The sequence below is a fragment of the Mixophyes fleayi genome, chromosome 6 (genome assembly GCF_038048845.1).
Source record: "Mixophyes fleayi isolate aMixFle1 chromosome 6, aMixFle1.hap1, whole genome shotgun sequence".
In the NCBI taxonomy this organism is placed as follows: Eukaryota; Metazoa; Chordata; class Amphibia; order Anura; family Limnodynastidae; genus Mixophyes; species Mixophyes fleayi.
In genome coordinates this window covers 165560160-165571706 of record NC_134407.1, presented here as the reverse complement: position 1 = coordinate 165571706, position 11547 = coordinate 165560160, and the positions used below count along the sequence as shown (strand labels likewise).

The 11547-nt window shown below is 42.3% G+C and overlaps 1 protein-coding gene across 1 annotated transcript; it reads left to right on the top strand.

Moving 5' to 3' along the window:
• The first annotated feature begins 4598 nt into the window (after positions 1-4598).
• Positions 4599-11343, top strand: MIEN1 (migration and invasion enhancer 1). Its single transcript, XM_075177081.1, has 4 exons — positions 4599-4813; positions 5873-5970; positions 6049-6125; positions 9944-11343. Exons 1-4 carry the CDS (start codon positions 4785-4787, stop codon positions 10025-10027), a joined length of 288 nt encoding a protein of 95 aa, XP_075033182.1. The 5' UTR covers positions 4599-4784; the 3' UTR covers positions 10028-11343.
• Positions 11344-11547: the final 204 nt, after the last annotated feature.

Below are 11547 nucleotides of genomic sequence, written 5' to 3'. Positions count from 1 at the left end.
CTTTATATGTCACAAATTGTGCCACAAGGCATCAGAGTGCAGGCTGAGAGGTGCAAGTGGTGTGCATAAAAAGCGTGACAAGCCAAACTAGTCAGCATTAAACACTACAGACAGTCACAAAAAGGACTGCTGGTATATGGACTCAGGGGCCATTAGACACTTCAGCTGCAACCATGAGTGGTTTACTTTAATAAATCATGTAAACCCATATCTGTAAAAGGAATAGGAGACAAAGTCACAAAAGTTGGGACAAGCATAAAAGGTGAAACTGTCATCACAGACATCCTAGATGATCTATATATACCAGATTTGGGAACAAACCTTATCGCCCTAAGCGCTCTTCAGAGAAAATGTTATAAATATCAGATTTGCAGAGCGCAAATGTGTGGTGCAAACCCAAAGAGGGACTGTAATTGCAACAGCAACTCAGTGCAACCAACTATATGCCGGAGACACCGCACAGTGTTGTGCAATGGTGGCTTCAGATAACAACCAATCCGTGGAATTGGGGCATAATAGACTGGGTCATCTGGAATATAATAATATGCAGAAACTAGCTGATGGGATGGTGACAAGAGTCACTGTAAATAATCCTGTGAGAGTTGTGTAAAGAGTAAACAAACCCATTGTAAATTAAATCTGTTAATGGCCATAGATATTTCATGACACTTATTGATGATGCCACAAGGATGACACGTGTACTTCGTTAAAGCTAACAGTAAAGTTACAAATATAATACCCTAGTAGAGACAGGTCTAAACCTAAGATGCGATAATAGCGGTGAATACAACAACAAGACCTTAGTTGAATTCTTTAAAAAAAATATGGCATACAACACCAATTATTAATTGTTTACATGTCAGAGCAAAATGGTGTGTGTTGAAAAAGCACGGACTATGCTAAGTGATGCAGTCTTATATAAAAGTTTTTTTGGCAGAAGCAGTGTCCACTGCAGTTTACCTAACAAATGCTACCCACAGTGGCTGTAAAAGGCAAAACGCCACTAGAGTTGTGGTCTGGGAGAAAACCAAGTATCAGTCATCTCCATGTCTTCGGTTGTAGAGCATATGCGCATATTCCCAAAGAAAAAAAAACAAAAGTTAGATCCAAAGTCAGTAGAATGTATCATGCTTGGATACTGTCAAAAAAGCAAAGGGTACAGACTTTGGGACATTGCAAACAAACTGCTCATAAAGTCATGAGATGTGGTGTTTCATGAAAAGATACCATCTAGTAAAATGGTGGAAAATCAACAACCTCAACAAAGATATGTAACACTGAATGTACAGGCAACAGAAAGCATATCTGAACCTTGATAGTGTAAGTACAGATATCCAATCAGAAAGCAGAGGTTCTGTGAGAAGTAACAGAGGTATTCCCCCTAAAAGATATTGCGAGGAATTCACTGATATAGCTTTCAGTGAACAATAGAATATCCATTAAACTAAATATGGTATGTCTGACGTGAAACCTGTGAGTACTCCTGTAGACAAAAGCTTAAAACTAACAAAAGAAATGTCACTAACAAGCAACGTGGACATGGAGATTAAATAAATCCCGTACCAAAGCGTTGTTGGAACTCGTCCTGACATAACACATGCAGTAAGCTGTGTGAGTCAGGTTGCCATAAATCCTTGGAGACTACATTGCAATTAAAAGAATCCCGAGATACCCAAAAGGCACAAACCATTTAAAGTTGAAATTTTTCAAAATCTAAAAATTCAACTTCAGAGACTTTCTGTAATGCCAATTGGTGATCAGATGAGGATGACTGTCGTTCATATACGGGATATCTATTTGTGCTAGCAGGTGCATTCGTCAGCTGGGAGAGTAGAAAGCAACCCACTGTTGCCCTATCCACTACCGAGACGGAATACATGGCATTAACAGAAACAGCAAAGCAAGCTTTATGGCTGAAAAATACTTTATTCGAGTTAGGTCTTCTTTGCCAATACGAGACTATCAACATCAGTGTGAGTCACGTGGCAAGCGAGGATAATGCCGCTGACATGCTAACAAAAGGACTAGCATCACGCTTGGTAAACATATTCTTGTCAAGATGTGGACTAGAATGAATAATTAATGTAGATATATCTCATTTGTTAATATGTTTTTGCTTGACTAAGCTAGTATCTTGTTGCAAGAAAGAGACTTTAGCACAAGATGTGTTTAGTAAAGTATATATGTTTTTTTCTTGAAACAGGAGACACCGCTAAGCGAGAGGGGGGGGTGTTAATATGGAGCGCTTCCGTCTCCCATCTTGATAGTGGTGACCCTGTGATCTAGTGAAGACAGGAAGTGGGGCAGCCTCCAACCGTCTGCATCGCTTTACTGAGCATGCACAGACAGAAGGTTCAGCTCTCAGCAGGTTCTTCCACTGACATTTGAACTGTAAAGAAATGATTTACTGGAGCTGCATCAACTGCCACTGTATATATGTATATATCATCTGTTAAAATAAGTTCTGAAATAAAACCAACAAATTGGTTAAGTCTAAAAGCTTCTTGTGGTTTAACATCTACCACCAACGCCACTGACACCTATTACATATAACCAGAGCCGGATTAACCCGAGGTCTAACTGGGCTATAGCCCAGGGACCGCGGGCATCCAGGGGGCTCTTCAAAGTCCTCAGCAGCATTATTGATCGGTCCGGGGGCAGGGGCGCCCCCAGACCGATCAATGCTGCTGAGCACTGTCAGTGCAGTCATCCGTCCCTGGCGCTCAGTAATCTACTTACTGAGATCATCTCGCAAGATCTCCTCAGTAAGGAGCTTACAGCGCGCTGCGGAAGGAGGACTGCACTGACAGGTAAGCGCTTGGGGGGGCAGCTCACATTGGGGGCCTCATGGGGGAATGGAGGCCCCCTTAGCCCAGGGGCCTCCATTCCCTTAATCTGGCTCTGCATATAACAGCACAAGTGCCCTGATAATAGGTTTCTGCCAATAAGTTGGTGTCTCTAAGATGTTACTTTTTCTGACTATGATAAAGACAGAACCTTTGCTTAGTACTTCTCAGACATGGCAGTTAAATGTAGCATATGCATCTCCATCTAGATCCACATGGTGGTACTCATTTAACCAATGACAGTAACCCCGACAATGGATACCCGACATGAATACACCAGACTTGCCAACTCTCCCGAAATATCCGGGAGACTCCCGCATTTTGCGAGAGTCTCCCGGGCGAGTGTGGCAATCCCCCGCATCTGGATAATTCTGCCCACTTCCTAGTGAAGTGGGCAGAATTAAGTCCCAAACGCCGCGATTCCCGGTGAATCGCGGCGTTTGGCCCCGCCCCCCGCTGTCAAATGACGCATTTTGCGTCATCACGTCATGGGGGCAGGTCCAAAATGACGTCACTTGGAGCCCCGCCCCCCCGTCACGCCCACCTCCTCTGCAGGCTCCCGGATTTCACCAACAGAAAGTTGGTAAGTATGGAATACACCGACATACTGCTAATAGTGACAGCTTGAAACACACACTCAAACACTTCCGACCAATGAAGATCCTGTCAGGCAGCGCTGACGTCACTTTCAAGGGCCACGTTATGATTCCTGCTATTATCCTGGTAATTTAAGGAGGTGCCGCCTGTACAATGTTCTTTACAAAGACTAGTACTGTTGCACTGCACCACCACGCAACAATAGTTGCCTACTCCCCTTCCTCCCCTTGCTGTATTAGGTTGCAAAGTGCAACAGGGGCAGGGCTTAATGATGTATTTTGCAGGGCTCTGGCCCCCCAGACTTTGCAGCAGGGTCTCTGGGAGGGGAGATGAAAAGTGTTGGAAAGTATCCAGGGGCGGATCTACATTTTTTTTTAGGGAGTGGGGTGATTTGGTCCCCTCCCCCTTTCCCCCTTCTATTGTTAGTGGGCTATCTGCAGCTCCACACTATGTACAAGTTCGTGTCGGCAGAGGCAGGCAGACAGACAGAGGATGCTACTTAGTCGCTCTGATTGTGTTTTAAACGTACTTGCCTACTTTCAGGCAGTGCAGTCCGGGAGAGGGGCGTGACTAGAGGGTGGCAGGATTATCTGTCTGCCCATCAGGCGTCTCGGACCTGTATATAGTGTGAGACCACAGGCAGCCCACTACTGATACAAGTGAAAAAGAGGCTGAGGTGTACCCGCAGGCAACACACCCCTGGATCAGCCATGTACGGGGACCCTCTGGTCACTTATGTCCACACCCAAGAGCTAGCCAGGGCAGAGGAATGTGCAAGTCAGGTTGTGCATTAACCACCTATGCAACTAGGAGTATTTTTTTTGTTTGTTTATAAATGACACCCATACCCATACTGAAAAACGAACAATTGCACTCTGCATACCGAACAAACAAGTAATAATGAGCCGTTTTATACTAAAAAGCAACATCTTAACGAAGCAAATATTTCATACTTGCCATCGTACGTAGCGACTAGAGAACTGTGGACAGCAGTACAAAGCTTTGCTTAGACCGATAGTTAAACTCTAGACAATTAAATTCTGCACATATTACAGACAAATATCTGAATAATGTATAGGTTTTCCAATTGAAACATCTTTCTACAGCATAAGTGGAAATTACTTGAGCGTTGTTTTTAACACAGGCCAGCAGATGGAGTCACGTTACGTGTTTGGAGTGAGGGCGGAAGTGAGCAGAGGGAGTCACGTTACGTGTTTGGAGTGAGGGCGGAAGTGAGCAGAGGGAGTCACGTTGTCTATTTGGAGTGAGGGCGGAAGTGAATTGTAAGGGAGGATTTGAACCTGTGCACTGCTTCACAGCTGCTGGAAGCTTGGTGGTAAAATGGCTGTTAACATTATAGTGGAATATTGGTAAGGAGAGCATAATTTTCACATACTGTTAGAATGCAAGGCATATATGGTTGTTTTAAATATCTTGCGGTGATGTTAATGAGCCTGCATGCTTGGTAGTCACGCGAGAAAATGCATTATGAGGGTGTGTTACTGTATTCTTCTTAAGAGTTTTAAATAATGTGGCTGTTTCATACAGGCTAAGGTGACATGTGGCTTTCCAGCTGTTGTGAAACTACAGGTCCAAGCTTGCCCTGACAGCCTCTGGTTGACCCGTCATGCTTGGAACTACTGAAGAGCCACAGGTGGCTAAAGTCCTGATCTAGGCTTTATCATTTATTGGGTGATATGATAAAGAGCCATATTGCCTGTGAAAACAACCATTAATGCCATGTAACTTAGTGAGCATGTATTGTCCTGCTATTTCAAGAGAATCATGGTGTCCTCTCTTTTGTATGGCGTTTAGTAGGTTACAAAAACCCCTATCAACTAACTATGCTGTTGAACTGTGCATATGAGTAACTTCACGTACACTGTAGTTTCATATTATCCTTCATACGCTTGTTGTCCATGCAGTTGGAATAATCTTTTACTCTAAGGGGGGAATTCAGTTGGCCGCGTTAGTGTAAAAAGTAATGCGGTCTGTGCACTACTACCGTTATTGCGGTAGTTTCAATGCCAGCTTTTTGAAAGCCGAGTTAAATTTGTCATTATAACGGTAATAGACTTATCACTGCGCTGCTTCGTGAGGTATTCAGTTCGGCCATACTCAACATGACGTTAATTATATTGCTGTTAATATGGTCATTTTAATCCTGATTTCTGCTCGCAGCTCCCAGAGCTAGCAAAAAACAGCGTTAAAGATAGCGGTAATAATGCAAACTATTATCGTTAATAGTGCGCGGTGAGTGTTACTTTTGGTAGTAACACGGCCAATTGACTTTCCCCCTAAGAATCATGATATAAGTAGTTGTATATCCAGTCTACTAGCATAGCCAATACATTCTACCATTAGAGGACTCGGGTAAGAAAGAATTCTGTGTGACGTTATATGTGACATCATGATTATATTTTATATAGTGAGCCCTGTGGGTTTAAGTCTCATTATGAAGAGTTGGCAAGTGCAGTACTAGAGGAGTTTCCTGATGTCTGCATTGACTCCCGTCCTGGAGGCACTGGTGAGGATCCACTTGTCACAAATCTTGCCCAGAGGTGCTCCTGCTGGGCCTATTAATCTCATTTGATTTTGTTTTTAGGAGCATTTGAGATTGAGATAAATGGAAAACTGGTTTTCTCCAAACTGGAGCTTGGTGGATTTCCCTATGAAAAAGATGTAAGTTTTCACAGATTGTGCAATTTGTCTCATAAAAAATATTATATATTAAGAAATAATTTTATTAACAGAATATTTGTGCAGCTGCAGGGAGGCAGTTGAAAAACAAGGTTGATAATAATTCATTCATAAGTGATTGGGTCATTACCTAACATGCTGGTAAATGTGTCTGGAAAACTGTCAGTATCGGCCTGTGAAACTGGGTCAAACAGCCAATTTTCTTCAAATTGGCGTCTAAGCTGGAAACTGATGCTGTCGCTATGTTCTCAGCCCAAGCAGCAGGATTATCCATTATGGCCAACATTCATAATGCATGGACACATTATCTGCCAAGGCAAACATCTCTCAATATTGGCACTACCACCCCTTCATACCTTTCAAACCTCATCTATATATACTGTTCCTCTTATATCTATCTCTGACCTGCGCCTCTTCTCTGATAACTACCTCTGACACCCACCAACAAGACTTTTGCTACCCACTTATGGAATTCTCTACCACATCCAAGCAGATACTCCCCCGGATTCCCTGAAACACCATCTCTTTACTACCCTACTTTCATCTATACTAACACAGGTACAGACAGCTTTGCTGCTGTTCCAATCTCCACTTTGTCACATGCCGTTCTCTTGTCTCATCTCTGCCCTTTTCCCACTAGATTGTAAGCTTGGATAAGCTTGGCCCTAACTACCTTTTTTTAACATCTGCACTTACAGAGAAGACAAAATAAGTCCAGATATGTTTTCCCCACTATCCAGCGCTGTGCAACATTGTGGCGTCTTGCAAATAAACAATAATAATTATGTCTCCTGTACCCTGCCCTGGGAATTCTTGTTTCCTGGCACCTTCTCTGCTCTTCATAAAGTTTGCTCTGTTTTTGGTTGTGTTTTTTTGAATGTTTATATTATTTATGCAGAAGAACGCCCATTTTTAAAACAATTTTTAGCATGTAAAACAAACTTATTAAGTTCACTTTTTCAAACCCGCAGCTTGATAAATTTATCCCTCAATGTATGAAAACCAGAGACAACCTTGGGTCAGAATGAGGGAATCATATGAAGAACCTCCTTATTTTTCATGGAAAAGCAGATATTGGGGGGGAATTCAGTCCCCCCCCCCCCAAATTAGCGCCACAATAACTCTATTACTGTTATTATGGTAAATTAAACTCGGGGAGCTGCAAGTAAAAAGCCAGCGTATTTAAGCGCACTATTAACGTAATAGTGCGCAGGTTGCGTTACTTTTTACAGTAACGCAGCCAATTGAATTCCCCCATAGAGATCTGTGTGAAAAAGCTGCCAGAAACCTGTCTACTCCGAAAAATAGGGAAATTGCTTTCCGTGTGAGTAAACGAAAGATATAGAAGAAAAAGTCCCATGTAGATAAAGAAACACGAAATGGTGACAAAGCATGGCCCTTTGTAAATACACTCCTATCAACTGAAAGCCACTCCAACTAGTGCTCAGAAAACTCTGAGAGGGCTGCACCTAGAGAGCACTCGGAGCCAGGCCTTTATCGAGGAGGAAAATAAGCAAACACTTCAGGTGAAAAAGTGAGTTATCTGCACCAGGCCAGGTAGGATTTCCAAACCAATGATAGACATGGGAAGAGAGGGCCTCAGTGCCAGCAGCATGGTTTGATTAACAACGTTATAAATCCATTTGTTTACAAAGTATGGCTTCAAGAGCCATGTTGTTAAAGCAAGTTCTGTTACGCCCTGTTGAAAACCGCATCTAATTGAATGAGACCAACTGGGCCAGTCGGGGTCAATGAACAACACTCGCACTCCTTCCAGTCTGACCTTCTGTAAGATCCAAGGAATCTGTGGTGTCAGGGGGAATAGGTACATGAACTAGAATGGCCAGTGTATAAATGGGTTAGTTACTTGCCTGGCACCATAAAGGAAGAGTTTGTGATTTAATTTCTACTCCAATAGATTTATTTCCAGTTGTCCATCCTAAATGCAAGTCTCTGAGATGGTTAGATCAAAATACTCCACTGCTGACTGCAAAATGCTTCCCCCATGTCCTGGGGCTGTGAGTTGTCCCACTTATTGTTCAGATAAGCTACTGCTGTGACATTGTCTGTGTGGACGTCCGTCTTTTGAGGAGTGATGTTTACATTCAAAGACAGTGCTTGTTAAGATCAGCTCCTGAGACCATATGCCTTGAGTGTAGTCATGGAGGGAAACTTGCCCCATCCTAGGAGATGTGCATTCATAGTTACTGCCTGCAACACTGAAACTGTGAGGAGATCTATCCAACACCTCAAGGTGTCAAAAACCCTGTGAGATAGACAAATTGGACTTTCAAGATGCCCGAGAGACCTCTTTCACTTACACAGAAGTGCATTTTGAATATAGCACATGTAGAATTCAGTGTATAGCTCGCCACCCTCATGTTGTGGCACATGGTAGTATGGGGGTTGGTTAGAAGTGGGAACAATTGGCTTCTGGAGACTGAACACCATAGCGAATGGACAACTCAGGAACCCCATGGAGGTTAAAGTGATCAATGACAATATGAGCCTGTTTATAATAAAGACCTAGCGTAGGACCTCCCTCGTGTACCCAGCTAAGATCTATAGGTGGGAAATGCAGACTGTACAAGTGACCTTATCCACTTCAGCTCAGACTTTGTCTGAAAGTTTCAGCCACTGGAGCTGGACTATGGGACTGCAGAGCAACATAGGTAATGCAGAGGGGGACTTATTGTCCCACAGGTAATTTAGTCTGGCATTTGGCACAGACTTGCTAGCCACTAGTCTAGCTAGAGAGCAAGAGTAGAAAGGGAGATAATCTCTCTTGCAAAGGGAGATAATCCTCAGCAGGCACTCATGGGAAGACTGGATCTATGAATTGATGTGCAGTCTCAATCAAGTCTACAGGCTACAAAAAATTGGAACCAACTCTGAGGGCAGGCTGTAGCAAAGACCTGATAGCACTGGAGACATGCTGACTGCACACGAGCTTCTGTTATCCCCATGCTTTGGCTATTTGCCACAGTGTAACGTGTGCATAAACTGATCCTGCACCTTACAAGTGGTAGTATCTAGGGGATGTCGCCTAGGTGTTTGTGTCTCCATAGGTCTCTTCAATCCTTTTTGAAATGCTGAACACAGCTTTTAGCTGCTCCCCAATAAGGAAGGCACTGCAGTGCATTACAGCGACACGTGATCTGCAGCTGAAGCCAGGGACATAGAGGGGTGAACAAACTGGTGAAGCCACCAGCCATGCTCTAGGAGGGTCACATGAAGCTGCCCCTGCAAGGAAATAGCTAAAAATAAATGAAAACATGTAAGTTAGAGCAAGGCACTGAAAAAGAACTGAGGAGTAGGGGATCAGAAAGGTTTTAGAGAGGAAGTTCTTTTGCCAGTGCCCTGTCTCTGTGGGGTTAAACACTACGCGCAATCTGTGCAGCTCATAGAAAGGTTGCCTTTATTGTGCATAGGTGATAGGTAAACTTAAAATGGATTTAATATAAATTCGGCACTTTTTAATGTGGACAATGCTATTTTCAATTCACTGTTACGTCAGTTAGTTGTTAAGCAATTCAATCCTTGTTACAGTTGCAGGGCTGTTACTAAGTCACACTGCAAAAACTTTTCAACACACAATCTCTATAAATAGCTTATATTTTATATTGTGTTGAGTACCAAAGTGAATGGGCTTATATTACAAGTCCCCTATTGCAGCATCACTTACAACAACAGTGCTGTGTTACTTTGGGCCTGGTTTAAGAGGAGCAGCTTAGCAGTATGTGTGACAGCATGTCATTTTTTTTTTTTACAATAATATATTTTCCCTTTCTTGTCTGTAGTTGATAGAGGTTATCCGAAGAGCTATTAAAGGAGAACCAGTGGAAAAAATCACAAACAGCAGAGCCCCTTGTGTCATCTTGTAACACCTCCAGGCACTCGGACTTCCAACACTGTGATCCCAATCATCTCCTCTCTGGCTGTGGGCAAATTCCTGGCTCACATTATTTCTACAGTATTTTGCTCATCCATTGTACTCGTACTGTGTCGCACATCTGTACAGCCACTGTTCTCCAAAAGCAGAGCAGATAAAAGAACCTCCCCTTCATATGAGATATTCTGCAATGCGCTGATTGACTGCCGTTCCCAACAACACATGGCTCTACAATTATGGCACCGTCTCCAACCATACAGGCACACATAAGAATCCTATGCAGTTTTCTTTTTCTCTCTACTTACCATACTACATTAATGCAAAGTCCTGTATTCTCAACTGTGCTCATCCTTACACAATGATATATGGATTTTATTTGGTGTATTTGCAGGTCATGTATATCTGGATGAACACTACTTTGTTTATATATCTGTATAAATACAGTTTCAGTATGTTTCTGCACTATTCAATATAGGGGTATATTCAATTTAGCACGAAGTGCCTCCGGAAGGGACCCAAAGGCACTTTGCATTACCGCAACATTATGGATTTCCCTTCGGCCCCCGTAGGGTTGCGATGGAAAATCTGCAATGTTGCAATACTGTATTGACACTTTATATGTGCTGTCGTGATGTGCCGTATTAATTAAATATGCCTCCTAGGGCTAGATTTACTAAGCTGTGGGTTAGAAAAAGTGGGGATGTTGCCTATAGCAACCAATCAGATTCTAGCTGTCATTTTGTAGAAGGTACTAAATAAATGAAAGCTAGAATCTGATTGGTTGCCATAGGCAACATCCCCACTTTTTCAAACCCGCAGCTTAGTAAATCTAGCCCCTAGTATCTTATTTTAAACAAATCTGACACAGAGTATGACCTAAAATACTACAGTATATGTTTGTTACCTTGCTCAGCACCATACAACTGAGTTTGGCATATACACTAACAGAAATGACAAAATATCTGTTGCCACTAGCAGGTCACTGGCAATGTCACAACAATTGAACTTTTGTCACACTACATCAGAAGATGTTGAACTTTCAGCTTAAATTAATCAATAAATGGACATTCTGTTACAAGCTGTAATGTGTACCTACCGCATACACTCACGGGAGGCAGCCATTTTTGTGAGGTTCACCAATATTCGTGAGAATGCAGTCTATGAATTCACTGGGAACCAATGGTATCGCAGGTAATACTGAGGAGGGTTGTTCAAAAGTGGACAAACCCTTTAATCCGTAATTATTGCGGTTCCTAACTTGTGAAATGCAAAATTATAAAGTTCACAGTATATTTGTTTATCTCAAAATCTGGTCTGTTGTCTTATAGTTGGAATTACACAAATGTAATGAATCATTCTGCTTTCAAGTGATGCTACTGGGTGTATGTTTTTAAATATTATAAAATTACAAGTAATTAAGCTTTACTGATGTGAAGAGATGAGTAGTGCGTAATTTTAAATAAGACAATTTTTTCACTTTTCAATAGTGGTATATATATATATATATATAAG